The sequence below is a fragment of the Ailuropoda melanoleuca genome, chromosome 12, assembly GCF_002007445.2.
Source record: "Ailuropoda melanoleuca isolate Jingjing chromosome 12, ASM200744v2, whole genome shotgun sequence".
In the NCBI taxonomy this organism is placed as follows: Eukaryota; Metazoa; Chordata; class Mammalia; order Carnivora; family Ursidae; genus Ailuropoda; species Ailuropoda melanoleuca.
In genome coordinates, this window is record NC_048229.1 from 15,753,915 (window position 1) to 15,769,634 (window position 15,720).

General features: G+C 45.9%; 1 protein-coding gene across 1 annotated transcript; it reads left to right on the plus strand.

The window, feature by feature from the left end:
* Positions 1 to 12,629: 12,629 nt before the first annotated feature.
* Positions 12,630 to 14,660, plus strand: LOC100479884 (cytochrome c oxidase subunit 6A1, mitochondrial). The gene is made up of 3 exons (XM_019793198.2): positions 12,630 to 12,790; positions 12,941 to 13,083; positions 14,382 to 14,660. Exons 1-3 carry the CDS (start codon positions 12,682 to 12,684, stop codon positions 14,463 to 14,465), a joined length of 336 nt encoding a protein of 111 aa, XP_019648757.2. The 5' UTR covers positions 12,630 to 12,681; the 3' UTR covers positions 14,466 to 14,660.
* Positions 14,661 to 15,720: the final 1,060 nt, after the last annotated feature.

The following is a 15,720-nucleotide window of genomic DNA, read 5'->3' on the forward strand; positions in this document are numbered from 1 at the left end:
AGAAAATGGGTGTGGAGTAGAATCCGGGCTGGCCAGGAGGTATGGTCTCCCAGGACGTTAGAGGCCTCCCTTATCAGCCTAATGGTGGGAGGAAGCCGATCATCCTCTAATCTCAATGCTGTTTTCACCTCCATTGTCAATGCTAAGCCTTTGTTTGTTTGAACTAAGGCCTTCTATCTAGAGTCCTTAGCACCCAGCAGCAAATGGTGACATTTGAATAAGTGGAGGAGAATTCCTTTGTAAAGGGCCCCGGAGAACACCTGCTCCTTAGAGCCACTCCGTGACAGAGCAATTGCAGGATCTCTTCCCAATTGGAATGACCCTCATGGTCCCCATTGATAACTCATATTGAGGTGGGTAGTAGGGTTCTGGCCCTGGCTAACCTGGGTTCAAATTCACCCTTGGCCACTTTCTAGTTACCTGTCCTTGGACACATGTTACTTGACTTTCCAATGCTTCAATTTCCTCCTCTGGCAAAGGAGGCTAATAATACCTACAATCTCCAAAGAGGTTTGTTCGTTTTTCTTTTTGTTTTTGTTTTTTGTGTGTGGGTTTTTTTGGGGGGGGGCGTTGTTTTGCTTTGTTTTTAAAGAACAGACTGAATTTTTCTATGAAGAATGCTTAGCACACAGTAGGACCACAGAAAATGTTGGGTGTTCACATTCAGGAGCCAGGAACAGTGCAGAGTACTGGGGATACAGCAACAAAAGACAAATTAAATGCCTTCATAGAACTTACACTCTAATGCAAGAGATGAAGAACAAACCAAACTAAAAAACAAAACGAAAAAAAAAACAGGTTACAATTTGTGCTGTTTAAGAAAACGATACTTGGGACCCCTGGGTAGTTCAGTTGGCTGAGCCTCCAACTCTTGGTTTCGGCTCAAGTCATGATCTCAGGGTAGTGAGATGGAGCCCTGTGTCAGGCTCCGCACTCAGCACGGAGTCTGCTTGACACTCCCTCTCCCTCTCCCTCTGCCGCTCCGTGCCTCAAACAAATAAATAAATCTTAAAAAATAAAATGATCCTCGCGTAGCACCCGGCTGGCCCAGTCAGAAAAGCTTGTGGCTCTTGACCTCGGGATTGTGAGTTTGAGCCCCATGTTGGGTGTAAAGATTATTTAATAAAAAAACCTTAAAAATTCTTTTTAAAAAATGATACTTGTGATAAAGACAGAGGGATTCCTTTGGAGAATGTGACCAGGCAAGGCCTCTCCTGGAAGGCTGATATTTAAGGGGAGGTCCATGTGCCAAGCGGGGGAAGAGGGTTCCAAGCAGAGGGCCCAAGCAAAGGCCCTGAGGTGGGAATGAGGTTGGCTTGTTCAAGGAACAGAAAGGCAAACAGTTGGAGTGCGGCACAGGGAGGGATGAAGGCAAGATATGAATCTGGGTTCAGTTTGACCAGGAATTTCATCAAGTGTTTTAATTGTACCGCTTTGCAGCAGGGTTCAAGTTCATTCAATGTTCTCAAACTTGAATGGAGACCTGGAGTCTGATCGAGGTGTGAGAGTGGCCTTCATCAAAGGTGAGGTTTAACTAGACCTCCTCTCCAACAGAGTCATTTGTGCCAATGTCTGCCACCTTCCACACGAATAATGTATAATGTCAGGAACAATGCTATGTGCATAACCGGGGAGCGGATGGGGCCTAGGAATTAAGGAGAGGAACTGACCATGCGCTGGCCAGGCTCCCTTCACTTCCTCCCCTGCAAAGTCTACAAATAGAAACAAGGTTATAGGTGCCATTTAAATCAAACAATAGCTCTATAGGGTGGGTCCACAGGGGACTTTCACCTTCTAATTTATTTCCGTCTGAAGTTTTTACAACAGACATATTTTCTTTTCTCATTAGAACAACAAGAGCAAAATAATAATAATAAAAATCTTCAATGTAAAAAAAAATTTTTTTTTAAGAACAATTAGTGTTTGTTACTGTGCTGCCCGTCATGGGAACTGCAGAAATAGGGATGTGGTGATTACCTGGGTGGAGTCTAGGCTGTAGCGGTAGAGTGCATGCCGCTGTCAGATGAAAACAAAAGATAGGACGTTACATTGCTTGGTAGAGTCTGAAAGCTGTGTCAGAATTTAAAGAAGCAGAATTTTGGGGCACTTGGGTGGCTCAGTCGGTTGAACGTCTGACTCTTGATTTCTGCTCAGGTCATGATCTCAGGGTTCTGGGATAGAGCCCACATGGGGCTCCCTACTCAGCGGGGAGTCTGTTTCTCCCTCTGCCCCTCCCCCTGCTCGTTCTCTCTCTCTCAAACAAATAAATAAAATCTTTTTAAAAATAAAGAAACAGAATCACCTTGTTTAAAAACACATTGACTAAGCACTGTGTTTGGTGTTGGGATACAGGAGTATGCAAGGCAGACAAGGTCCCTGGTCTCATGGAGCTCCCGGGCTCCAGAGACATTAGGGAGATGGGGAGTGGAAAGAGCACTCCTGGCAGAGGGAACAGCATGAGCAAAGCCCCTGAGGTCGGAAATAAAAATAGAAACAGATAGAAACAGAAAGAAGCCTAGCTCAGAGGATGTGTCCTGAGTGAAAATAGTGGAGAGAGGCAGTGATTGTATCCTTCAGGATGGGGGAGGTCAGAATGAGGGTTTTTTCCTAAGGGAACAGGAAGCCATTGAAAGGTTGCAAAGTGGAATGGTGGCATAGTCAGAATTGTGCTTTAGAAGGGTTACCCTGGCTGCTAAATGGAGAATAGACCGGAGGCAGTGAGCTGTAAGAAGACTACAGCAATAGTCCCAGCGAGAGAGAACAGTGGCCGTAACAAAAGGAGGGTTGGAGGAGATGAGAGAGACAGTTCCTTCTTTTCTTTTTTTTATGTCGGCTCCATGCTCTGCATGAACGCACGACCCTGAGATTGAGACCTGAGCTGAGATCAAGAGTCGGATGCTTAACAGACTGAGCCACCCAGGCGCCCCAGGAGAGACATTTTTTAAAGGTTTTATTTATTTATTTATTTGTTTGTTTGTTTGTTTATTTATTTATTTATTTGATAGAGAGGGAGAGAGCAAGCATGACTAGAGGAGAAGCAGGCAGAGGGAGCAGCAGGCTCCCTGCTGAGCAGGGAGCCCGATGTGGGGCTCAATCCCAGTACCGTGAGATCATGACCTGAGCCGAAGGCAGATGCTTAAAGACTGAACCACCCAGGCACCCCAAGAGAGACATTTCTAAGGTAAAATCCAGTTGGTGGTTGACTGGATGTAGGGATGAAGGGGAAGGAGACAATGAGAAAGACTGTTTGTTAGTGTGGGGACTACATGGATGGCGGCGCTGTTCTCAGGCCACCTAACCACTGCCAAGAGCTGCCTGAAATTAATAATCCAGTAGGAGAGCTAGGCAGGGAGACAACCATCCATCACATACGGGATAATGAAATGTGCAAGAAGAGAGATGCTGGCAGGGCCTCTGGGGGCAAAGAGGGAGGGGAATGGATTCTGGGTGGGGAGCCTCAAAGGGCAAAGAGATCACAATAGATGGAGCAGTTGGAGAGAAGCTGGAGACGAGGAGGCTGGGATGATGACACATGATATAGGGCTTAGAGAAGACCTATGTGCTTGAGACTTAAAGTGGGTGGAGGTGCCCCCGGGAGGCCCTACCCGGCCGTCCGAGGAGTCAGTGAAGAGAACTCACATCAGTTCTAGAAGAGGACTTGGTCCTTTCCGTGTTTTAGAAAATTGGTGGTGAATGTGTAAGAGGCAGTGTAAATAGGTGCTCATCTATGCACAGAATATCTCTAGAAGATTCATCAGCAATCTCCAGTATGGTGACCTTCTTTGCAATAAAACTATGTTTGAGGACAGGGATGGGAGGTGACTTTTCCTTCTTCATTTTTATTTTTTTATTTTTTGGTAATTTGAACCATGTAGATGTATTACCTATTTGATACTCCAATACTTAAATAATTATTAAGAAAAAAGCGTGTAGTGGGGGTGCCTGGCTGGCTCAGTCAGTGGAGCCTGCGACTCTTGATCTCTGAGTCATGAGTTCAAGCCCCACGTTGGACGTAGAGCCTACTTAAAAAAAAAAAAAAGCATGTACTGGTTAAATGCAAAGACTGGAGTCAGACAGCTGTGCATTTGATCTTGCCTCAGTCAAGCTTGTCTCTAGCTGTGTCAATTTTTGTTTCTCCAAGGCCCAGTTTCCTCATCTGTAAAATGGGATAATAATACTTCTTACTTCGTGGGTTGTTGGAAGAATTAAATGAGATAATATATGTCAAGTGCCAGCACTGCAGTAAGGATAGGCTAAATAGATGTTATTAGTATTAATAATTTAACGGTAAGTAGGATGGGCACACACCCCCTCCAAGAGTAAACTCAGCCTGACACACAGGGACGGGTCAAGGGAAGGGATTTGGAATCAAACACAGCTGAGGTCTAAGTGAGGACTACCTCTCTAAGTCACAATGGCCCTCCTTTGCAAATGGGGATGCTAACACACCTCCCTCCTAAGATCAAAGAGCTACTGGGTGGGGACAGTTGGTCAATGCCAAGTGCAAAGCCTTGTCAGTTATGAGTTAGGAAGATGAAGATTTTCAGGATGATCTCTCTTTCTCTCTCTCTCCAGTCCCCCACACCCCCAACCCCAACCCAGGGGGCTTTTCAGTCTCTCCTGTCTGCCTCGCACTAAGCAATGAGTTGGGGGAGGTGCGGACATTCTCTAGAAAGTGAAGTTTTCTCTTTTTGTTCCAATCCAGGGAAGATGCAGGAAAAATTTCAGAAGCAAGGCCTTAAGAAGGAGTCCTGAGGCGCAGGTCGGGCTCCCTCTATCCCTCTCGCAGGTTCCACCTCCCTCCCTCCTTCAAGGATCCTGAGACCCAACAGCCACGTTGAAGGTAGCAGGCACTCCTCTTCTCCGTCCAGACTCGTGGGCGGTGCCCGCACATGCGGAGCCTGCCACCCACAGGGAGAGAGCGGTACTGCAGGCGCGGGTGCCAGAGAAGCCCCAGTCCAGTCAACCTTGGGTCAATATCTGTTCAGCGCTTTTCCTGCGCCAGGCGAAGGGGTCCCTGTCCTCATGGGGTTTACAGTCCGATGGGAAGAATACCAGCAACAGAAGTGCAGGTAGCAACTTCATAATCTGCTTTTTGCTGAAAGCCTTTTTTGTTTTTGTTTCAGTTTTTAAGATTTATTTATTTTAGAGAGAGAGCACGAGCTAGAGGGGCAGATGGAGAGGGAGAGACAATCTCAAGCAGACTCCGTGGTGAGCTTGAAGTCGATGTGGGGGCTCGATCTCAAGACTATGAGATCACGACCTGAGCATAAACCAAGAGTCGTGCTCTTAACCGACTGCACCACCCAGGCGCCCCTGAAAGCCTTTGTTCTTATAACACAAGTGATATATATTCATCGCAGTAAATTTTAAAAGAAAATTAATACTCAGACATTACTTCTGTTAACATGTGAATATAGTCCCTACAGTATTTCTTTGTGCATTTTACAAAAAGTGGAAACACACATTCCATAACATTTTGTAGCCTGTTTTGTGGTGTTTAACAGCTTTATTGAGATATACACCATACTTTGCTTTTATACATAACATACACCAGCTTTGCTTTTAACTTAACAGTGGAAGGAAGGAATTAAATAATAATTTAATGCAAATTGCTATTTGTTGAGCAAGGGGCTGAGATTTTTCACACACATCATCACATTCAGTCATCCCCAAAACCGTAGTAGGTAGGTACTAATATCTTCTTCATTCTGAGATGAAGAAACTGAGACACAGAAAAGGAAAGTGAGAGGCACCTGGCTGGCTCAGTCGGTGGAGCATGCAACTCTTGATCTTGAGGTTGTGAGTTCAAGCCCCATGTTGGACCTAGAAATTACATGAATTAAAAAAAGGGGGGAGTGATTTGTCCAGTAAAAATAGCAGAGCCAGAATTTTAATTCAGTCCTGTCTGAGAACTAAGTGTTGTTGTATTTTTTAAAAAGTAATCTCTATACCCAACATGGGTCTCAAACTCATGACCCTGAAATTAAGAGTTGCACGCCCCTCTGCCTGAGCCAGCCAGGTGCCCTGAGAATATGAGTTGGGTTTTTTTTAAGATTTTATTATTTGAGAGAGAGCGAGAGCGTGCGCGCGCGCGCGCTCACACACACACACACACACACACACGCACACACACACACACACACACACGCTCGCGCATGTGTGGGGGAGGGGCAGAGGGAGCTGGAGAAGCAGACTCCCTGCTGAGCAGGAAGCCCGATGCAGTACTGGATCCCAGGACCCCAGGATCATGACCTGAGCCAAAGACAGATGCTTAACTGACTGAGCCACCCAGGCGCCCCGAGAATATGAGTTCTTAACCATTTTGCTATGCCTGCTCTGTGCCAAGCTGTATGGAATTCAGGAGAATCAGGGGGAAAAAGGGGGAGAGGCTCTCCTGGAGCTCAGAGTGGAATGGTCTTCATACATGGTGCAGTGAGCTTGAACATCACTGGGGGACCAGAGCAAGGAGCCGTGATGCAATCAGGAAAGGCTGCCTGTAGGAAAAAGGACTGGGTACGGTGTGTGTAGGCATAGATGGGTAACAGGGTGGGAAAGGCACTTCTAGTCTTTCTAGCCCCTGAGGGGCCAGCCTCAGCAAAGTCTCAGGTGCAGATATGTGTATAAGCACAAACAGGGACCAGTAAACGAAAATAATTGAGCACCAAATTCTATGGAAATAAAGAGAGGGATGTCACCTGCCGTCCGCCCTCCAAAAACTACACAGAAGGTTCGGGGAACCATAGAAATAAATAATAGTTACCCTTCACTGTGCACACCCCAAATTCCAGGTTCTCTACCTACACTATCACATTTAAGTTCACAACAGCTCTGGAAGATTGGCAGTTGCTGGCCCCATTTATAAATGAAGGAAGAAGGCTCAGAGAAATAAGTGCCTTGCCGTAGGTCCCTAAGTAGAGGGGACTAGGGCCAAGAGAGTCAACCAAGGAGGCTCAGGGTCTGAATCCGGTGCTCTAACCTGCAAGCTACACTATTCTGCCTGCCCTAAATGCCACAAAGAAACAGCCTTTCACAGCCAGTCCCCTATGCCAACCTCCAGGTGCATTACAGCCAGGCATCTTTGTAAATTGCAAAGCTGATCATCTCTCTTCTAGCTTAAAACCAAGCCTTCTCAGTGCTCTTCAGATAAAATCTCAATTCAGGACAAACCGCAGGACCCTTTAAGATCTTGCTGCCTCTCTGCCTTCACACCTCTAGCCTTAAGGCACTGTTTGGAATTCCAGATACAGTACCCTTATCTTTTCTCTGTGGTGATATCTGCCTGGAAAACTCTTCCTATCTCCCTTCCGATCCAAATTTGTCCCTGACGCATTCATATTTATTTGGGAAGGAACCATGACTTAGATGTCACCTCCTACAGAAAGACTTCCTGGATTGCCCCTCTATAATCCAGGCCCTTCTGCTCTGCTTCCATGACCCTATACTCCTTCTCCTAATCATGGCAATAATAATACTAGTTAACAATTTTTGAGCATTCACTTTGTGCTAAGGTTACTTAGAGTTATTGTAGCAATATCACACAGTAATTAAACGTGCAAGCTTTAGGACCAGACTTTCTGGATTTGAACCCTGGCTCAATCACTTAAAGGGCTGTGAAACTTAGGCAAACGATTTAACCTCCCTTTGTACCTCAGTTTTCTCATCTGTAAAATGGGGATAAGAATAGCACCTATTTCATAGGACTGTTATACCTGTGAAGGGCCAAGTACATGGTAAGTGCTTAATAAATGCTAGCTAATAGCTACTATTCTATTAAGTCCTTGTAATGACTCTAATTCACAGGTGGAGAATCTAAGAGGTAACTTGACTTCCCCTTGATTACATAAGGAAGTAGCAGACCTGGGACTTGAACTTGACACCAAGGTCCGTGCTGTACTGCTACCCATTGTAGAACCCCATCACACTGGTTGTAATAATTGTTTACTTGTAAGTCTCTCCCTCTAGACTGGGTGTTCCATGAGGGTCAATTCTGTCACCCCAGTCCAGGGACACAGTTGAGATCCTAATTAAAGGAACTAATGATGCTGAACAGCTCAGACAAGCTATTCAGAAGATGGAGGTGGCGGTCATAACACCCTGGCTTCCCCTGCAGTGTGCTTTGGAAAAAGCCTTCAGTGCCTTCTCCTAGGATTAGTCTCTTAGCAGACAAATATTTATTGGTCCAGGAACTGGAGGTGCTCTTATTGGGAAAAGCCACATTAGGAATAGCAGGCAGGATACCCCCAGATAAGCTTTCCCCTAAGCAAGCCCTGTCCTTGACTAGGCAGCCTCCCCCAGTCTTAAAACAATGCCTCCCCTCATCAGCTGCCCCTGGTATTGAGATGTCCACCTGCCAGCTCCCTGTTTCAAGGAAATAGAGCATCAGAGACCTTAGCGGCTTCAGCATGAGCATAAACATCTCCAGCTGCCAGAGAGGATGACGTCAAATCCAGGCCTGGCTGGCCATGGCCTTGGGGAGGCTGCCTGCACAGAGAGGCCCGGTGCCCTGGGGGTCACTGTGAGAGGCAGCACAAGCTAGGAACTGCCAGTTCAGTACCCTGAGGACACATTTTATGGTTCTGTCCATTCTCAAGGACACCACGACTTGAAATATTTTTCTTTCCAAACTCACTGATGTCAGAAATCACATAACTGTTCCTCTTCTTTTCAGAGCCTCGGATCAACATGAACTTGACAGGGTGACCTCTTGGGCTTGATATCATTCTACCTAAAGCAAAGCCTGTATGACTTTGAGGTTAAAAGAACGGGCTTGAGGGATGCCCGGATGGCACAGTCGGTTAGGCGTCTGCCTTCAGCTCAGATCATGATCCCAGGGTTCTGGGATCGAGTCCTGCGTTGGGCTCAATGCTCAGTGGGGAGGCTGCTTCTCCTTCTTCTTGTCGCTCCCCCTGCTTATACTCTCTCTCTCTGATAAATAAATAAAATCTTAAAAAAAAAAAAAGAACTGGCTTGAGTCCCAAACTGCCTGGGTCTAAAGCACTTGTCGCAAGATTATTTTTTTTTAAAGATTTTATTTATTTGACAGAGAGGGACACAGCGAGAGAGGGAACACAAGCAGGGGGAGTGGGAGAGGGAGAAGCAGGTTCCCAGTGGAGCAGGGAGCCCGATATGGGGCTGGATCCCAGGACCCCAGGATCATGACCTGAGCTGAAGGCAGACACTTAATGACTAAGCCACCCAGGCGCCCCTAAAGATTTCTGACTTTGGGCAATTTCCTACACCTCCCAGAGTCTCAGTTTCCCTATATTAAAAGTGGGTAGAATAGTATCTGATTCACAGGATCTTGGTTGGGATTAATCTATATTCAGTGAGTGCCTATCAGGTGCCAAGTGCTGCGTGAACAAAACATGCTGGTGAACAAAACATAGTCCGTGCCCCACGGTGTTTGGTGAAGGAAAGCAGACAATAAACCAATAAATACTTAATACAGCAGATGGTGGTAAGTGCCATGAAGATAGATAAACCACAGCAAGGAGGCTAGAGTGTCAGGGTGGGAGGGGTTATTTCACTTCTGGGTGGTCTGGGAAGGCCTTTCTGATAAGAGGACTTCTTACAGTCCCCTGAGTGAAATAAGGAAGCAATTCATGGGGCCATCTGGGAGAAAACTCTTCCAGGCCGAGAAATGAGCACGTGCAACAGTCCTGAGGCAGGAGCATGGGTGGCACGTCCAAGGAAAGGCAGGAAGGCCAATGTAGCTGGAGTGAAATGGGCAAGGGGGCAAGGAGAAAGGATGAAGTGAGAAAGGTGGGCAGGAACAGAGTGTGTAGGACTCGGTAGCTTACTCTAAGGACTTTGGTAGTGAAATGGGAGCCATGGGAGGATTTAGAGCCAAGGAGGAAGATGATCTGACAGATTTTAAAGGATCCTTCTGACTGCCATGTAGAGAATACACTGTAAGGGGACCAGGTAGCAGGAAGACCAGTCAGGAGGCTGGTGCAATTGTCCAGGTGAGGGATGAAAACACTTTTGATCAAACTGGTAGCAGTGGGCAGTAGGAAATGGTCAGATTCTGGATGTGTATGAAGGAAGAGCTGGCAGGATTTTTTGATGGATTGGATATAAAGTGTGTGTGTGTGTGTGTGTGTGTGTGTGTGTGCACGCACACATGAGAGAGAGGGGGGAGAGTGAGGAGAGAGAGGGAGAAGAGTCAAAGATGACTTTGAAGTGTTTAACTTGAGGAATGGAGTAGTGACTTAGTGAGGGTGGGAAGACAATTTGTGTAAAGTGCTTCCCATGGATATGGGCACAAAACAAAGGGCCAAAACTATTAGCTATTCTTTATATTGTTGATTTTGGTTTCCTGGGCTGTCCAAACTCAGTCACCTGAGGCTTTGGAAATGGTGAGCATACCTGGCAATAACATCATAAGCATCATGCCTAAGTATGTGTGCTGTGAGCTAAGCACATGATAGAATCTTTACTTAACAGTACCTCCCTGAAAAGTGTACAAAAGCCCTACGAGAAAAGTGAGTATTTGTTGAATTTTTAATATATTTCAGACATTTTTCATTTAATCCTTTCTCCACCACTAGAATGTAAATTACATGAGAGAGATCCCACTCCTGCTGTGTACTACCGCACATGCCTGGCACATAGTAGGCACCTTAGTTAATATATATTAAATGAAATCTCATTATTATAGACGGAGGCTGAGTCACATCCGAAAGTGGAGCTGGGTTCTGATAAATATTTATTGGATAAAGGGATGAATAAATGGGTATTACATTCCCATTTTAGAGAAGAGGAACAGCTCATGGCAGACCAAAGAATTGAACCCAGGATATCCCGATCCTTGAACATGGACCCTTTCCATGGTACACTATGGGCTGTGTTTGAGGATGCCTAGGGATCTGATGATCCTGATGTATCATATGGTGTACCATAATATGTAAAAACCCTGGCTACTCAGAGAAAGAAAGATCTAATGCGAGATCAGATTGTGATGATCTAGAAACACGATCCCAAATTTTTGTCTTCATGAAACTACATAGCCTTATTGTATCTTATGTGCCCAAGGTTACAAAGGGTGTAAGGGATGGAAATAAAATGTGAATCCAATCTTGCCACAGCAGCGTCCCTATTTGTTCCCCTACTCAGGGGTTTTTAACCTGGGGCACAAGGACTCTGAGGGGGTCTCTGGTTGTACTTTATAGTACGTTCTTCCCCCAACATTGTGTGCGTAGGAGCAGGTGCATTTTGTGGGGGAAAGGGTTCATTGCTTCCATTATATTCTCAAAGGGGCCATGATCCAAAAGTTTCCTTTCATTTTCTCTTAGGAATCTTTTTTTTTTTTTTGGCTTAAAAAAACCCAAATTTATTCTCTCACAGTTGTGGAGGCTAGAAATCCAAAATCAAGGTGCTAGCAGGGCCATCCTTCACCCGAATAACCTCTAGGGAAAAACCCATCCCGTGTCTCTTCTAGTTTCTTTGTCTTTTTGGCCACATCACTCCAATCTCTGCCTAAGTCATCACATTGCCTTCTCCTCTATTATTATTATTTTAATTTTTTAATTTTTAAAAAAGATTTTATTTATTTATTTGAGAGACAGAGTGTGGGAGCGTAAGGGGGAGAGGCAGAAGGAGAGGGAGAAGCAGACAGGGAGCCTGATGTGGGGCTCTATTCCAGGAAGCTGGGATCATGACCTGAGCCCGAGGCAGACCTTAACCGGCTGAGCCATCCAGGTGCCCCTAATTTTTATTTTTATTTTTTTAGATTTATTTGAGAGAAAGAGAGAGCACGAGCAGCATGAGGGACAGAGGGAGAAACAGACTCCCGCTGAGCAGGGAGCCTGATATGGGGCTGGATCCCAGGACCCTGAGATCGTGACCTGAGCCGAAGTCAGACCTTTTAACCGACTGAGCCACCCAAGCGCGCCCCCTCCTTAATTTTTATTTTAAAAATTGTTTTTAGATGAGTAGAAGGAAAAAAAAGGAAGAACTCGGGAAAGGAGATTGAAGAGACGAAACATGCTAATTTTTGTTTCCAGAAGGGAGAGAAGGCTAACATGAGGAAAAAAGCCTGAAGTTAAGGATGTTGAGGCAGGATTAAAATCTAGATCTTCTGGCACCAATTCCAGGGCTCCTTCTGGTTCCAGTTGCTACTCATTCATTCATTCACTCACGCACGCATTCATTTGTACTAAATACCTGCTACGTTCCAGGTACAATTCCAGGCTCTGGGAATGGTGCTCTGGGAAACTCTGGCATCATACAGTTTATATTGTAGTAGGGGAGACACATATAATGATGACGACAATTCTTATGTCAAGTGCAAAGAAAAATGACGTCACAGAACGGGGAGGAACAGGAATGGCATTTTATGTGGGTGTTCTGAGCTCAGAACCTCCAGTTGCTGTTCGCGGAATCCAACCAACCCTCCACAAACCTCTCTTCCACGGTTATCCTCGCCTAGCCTCACCCGGGTGGGGACTGTACGGAGGGGCGTGCACACGGGAAGCGCAGAGCGCATTCTCCTTCAAGATGGGTGGCTCTGGGGAGTTTAACTAGGAATCCCGACGACCGGGAGGATAGTACGCAGGCTCCTCACGTTAAGACGAGTAGGAAGGATCCGCCCGATAGGAGCTTGCTTTTGAGGTTGTGGTCCCGCCCCCATCCCATTTTCTACTTCCGCTTCCGGCGCTGAGGCTGTCCGGGTCGAAAATGGCGGCGGCGGTGGCATCTCTGTCCCGGCTGTCTGGGCTGCTAGGTCGGCCCGGGGCACAGCTGGGGCGGTCCATGTCTAGTGGCGCCCACGGCGAGGAGGGCTCAGGTACTGGAGCTGCGTTTGGCGGGGCGGTCCTCAGCCCCACTCGAGCGAGACGGAGCAGGACTGTGACCTTGGCTTGAGGACTTGGGGTGGGGGAGGTGAGACCCGGGCGGGTCCCCACACCAGGCCTGAGCGGTCGTGCCTCCTTTGCAGCTCGCATGTGGAAGGCTCTCACCTACTTCGTAGCGCTCCCCGGCGTAGGTGTGAGCATGCTGAATGTCTTTCTGAAGTCGCATCACGGAGAGCACGAGAGACCCGAGTTCGTCGCCTACCCCCATCTCCGCATCAGGTCCAAGGTAGGTTTTTGTAGGCTCTTCGAGCATCCATTCTCCTTTTATTACAAATGCCTAGTCTGAGTTCTTCGTTCTCTAAAATCGTGTACAATTTGTCATTTAATTCTTACAAAATTTTGTGTTTTCTGGTTTTATGGAAATGTAACAGACTTGGGGGGTCACATCTGTTTTCTTTTTCAAGGTCATGCAATAAGTGCCCTTCAGTTTTTCTTTTTTTCCTGATCCATCCCACCTCTGCCTTCTGATACTGTTCTGAAACAGTTGTCCGTTGTATGAGACTTGGAGGTTTGGGAATCTCCCATAGAGTGGCAAAAGCGGAAGGTGATTCATGGTTCACCCTTCTAGGACCTGGGCATCTGGCAGGTACTAGCTGCATGATGAAGAGACTAACAGCTTCTCCTGTTCCTACTTCTGCTAGATATTTTCTCAACTGTTTTATCCTTTGCTATTGATGTAGATGTGGTCATTTGTTTTCCATTGCTTGTAAGTATCCTTAACAAGAGGCCCTGCTGGCTCTGTAGTAAGTGTTAGATCACTTAGGCAAGATAGGAATGGCCTTATAGAAACTTAAGCTAGATTCTTAGATTCAGAAAGAATCTTGGGGTCTGAGCCCCACTCCCACCCTTGTACAAAGATGTAAAAGCCATATAACATAGTTTTCAACCTCAGTACTATTGACATTTGGGGCTGGATAATTCTTGTTGGGGTAAGGGGCTGTCCTGTGAGTCCTAGGATATTTAACAGCAACTTTGACCTCTGCCCACTAGATGCCCTCTCCCAGATGTCTCCAGCTATTGCCCAGTGTCCTTGGGCAAAATAATCCAGGTTTGGAAACCAGTGCCCTAGAGCAATGTTTTTCAAAATCAGCATGTAAAAAATTGAGGAGGGTAGATTGCAGTTTCCAATCCAGAGGTTTGTTTTAGATCTGGAATGAGCCCAAAGTGTGCATTTAAACAAGTATCTTCTCTCATTTACCCACCTCTACCATTCTGATACAGATGATATGAGGATTACACTTTCATAAACACTGCACTGATAGACTGGTTGCCAGGGAGAGGCTTATGAATAATGCATTTGAGCTTGCTTTTCCTACTGCCAACTTTATAGGCTCTCTTGGAAGTTAAAAGAGCTCCCTTAAATTATGGGAAAGCTGAAATATAAAAACGCCAATAGTTGAAGGACTAATTGCCATTTTGTTTTTATGTATAATGTGTTACTTACCCTTTATCTGAAGCAGTTCATGGCAGTGCTATTTCTGAATTCTTTTCTGGAATTGCCTAATTGACATCTTCACTCCACAGCCCTTTCCCTGGGGAGATGGTAATCATACTCTATTCCATAACTCTCACGTGAATCCACTTCCAACCGGCTATGAAGATGAATAAAGAGAACCTGGACCACCACCCAGTGGGGACCACAGCACTGGTTTGGACCATGACTCTGCACAAGGACCAGAAAAGTATATGGGACCTTAAGCTCACCTTCCTTACTTGTATCAAATGATGACCAGTATACTAATCTTCCATCCCTTTGCTTATGGCAGGAGATGGCTTAAATAAATAACTTAGATTGGTCCATGATCTGAGAGTTGCATTCTTTGTTTTTCTCTCTAAAATCAGCATTGTTATTTTTGTTTCTGTAATGAAGTTTTTTGGCTGCTGTGTACAGGCCTCTGGATAACAGTGTTTATCAGGCTTGTCCTTGCTTTGTTATGCCTGGGGTGGGTAAAGCAAAGGGACCCTAAGTGGAACTAATTGAAGTATCAAGATTGGGTCCTGACAGCCTTTGGGTGGCAAAGATATTGAGTGGCCGGTAGAATACCTGCATTTTACACCTGAAAGAGGTGTCTTTGGTTCTCCAGAGGAAGTGCTTACTCTGTGTCCTAGCTTTCTCTTGTCCCATTCCACCAGTGTTTGCTGAATATTCCCTATAGTCAGGTAATTGTCTCCAAAAGTGTCAAGTTCTCATCTTGGGGTCATCTCTTAGCACCCTGAAGGGTGGAAGGGTCAGAAACTTTTGGAGAAATAAACGCAGTATGACACATTTATGCATATAGATTAGCTTTATTTGTTTCTGGAATTAAAACCTTCCTGTAGCGTTAAGAATTAGGGAGAAACAATAGTAACAGAGTCACCCTTACAAAGCATTTAATTTCTCTTCAAAACTTAAAATCTTCGAAGTAGCTGAGATAGTTGGAATCACTTTATGGGCAGGATGAGGTCAAAATAGAATGACCTTGGCGCTTGGGTGGTTTAGTTAAGTGACTCTTGATTGCAGCTCAGGTCATGATCTCAGTGTTGTGCGATCGAGCCCCTCATCAGGCTCCACGCTGTGTGGAGCCTGCCTAAGATACTCTCTTCTCTCCCTCTCTTTAAAAAAAATCGAGCCCCTCATCGGGCTCCACGCTGTGTGGAGCCTGCCTAAGATACTCTCTTCTCTCCCTCTCTTTAAAAAAAAAGAAGAGGGGCGCCTGGGTGGTGCAGTCGTTAAGCGTCTGCCTTCAGCTCAGGGCGTGATCCCGGCGCCACATCGGGCTCCTCTGCTAGGAGCCTGCTTCTTCTTCTCCCACTCCCCCTGCTTGTGTTCCCTCTCTCGCTGGCTGTCCTATCTCTGTTAAATAAATAAATAAAATCTTTAAAA

Bases quoted from the DNA above. Each gene is read 5' to 3' on its own strand.
- LOC100479884 (XM_019793198.2), top strand. From the start codon at position 12,682: ATGGCGGCGGCGGTGGCATCTCTGTCCCGGCTGTCTGGGCTGCTAGGT. The intron at 12,791-12,940 runs GTACTGGAGCTG...CCTCCTTTGCAG, and splicing joins CCACGGCGAGGAGGGCTCAG to CTCGCATGTGGAAGGCTCTC. The intron at 13,084-14,381 runs GTAGGTTTTTGT...TTCACTCCACAG, and splicing joins ATCTCCGCATCAGGTCCAAG to CCCTTTCCCTGGGGAGATGG.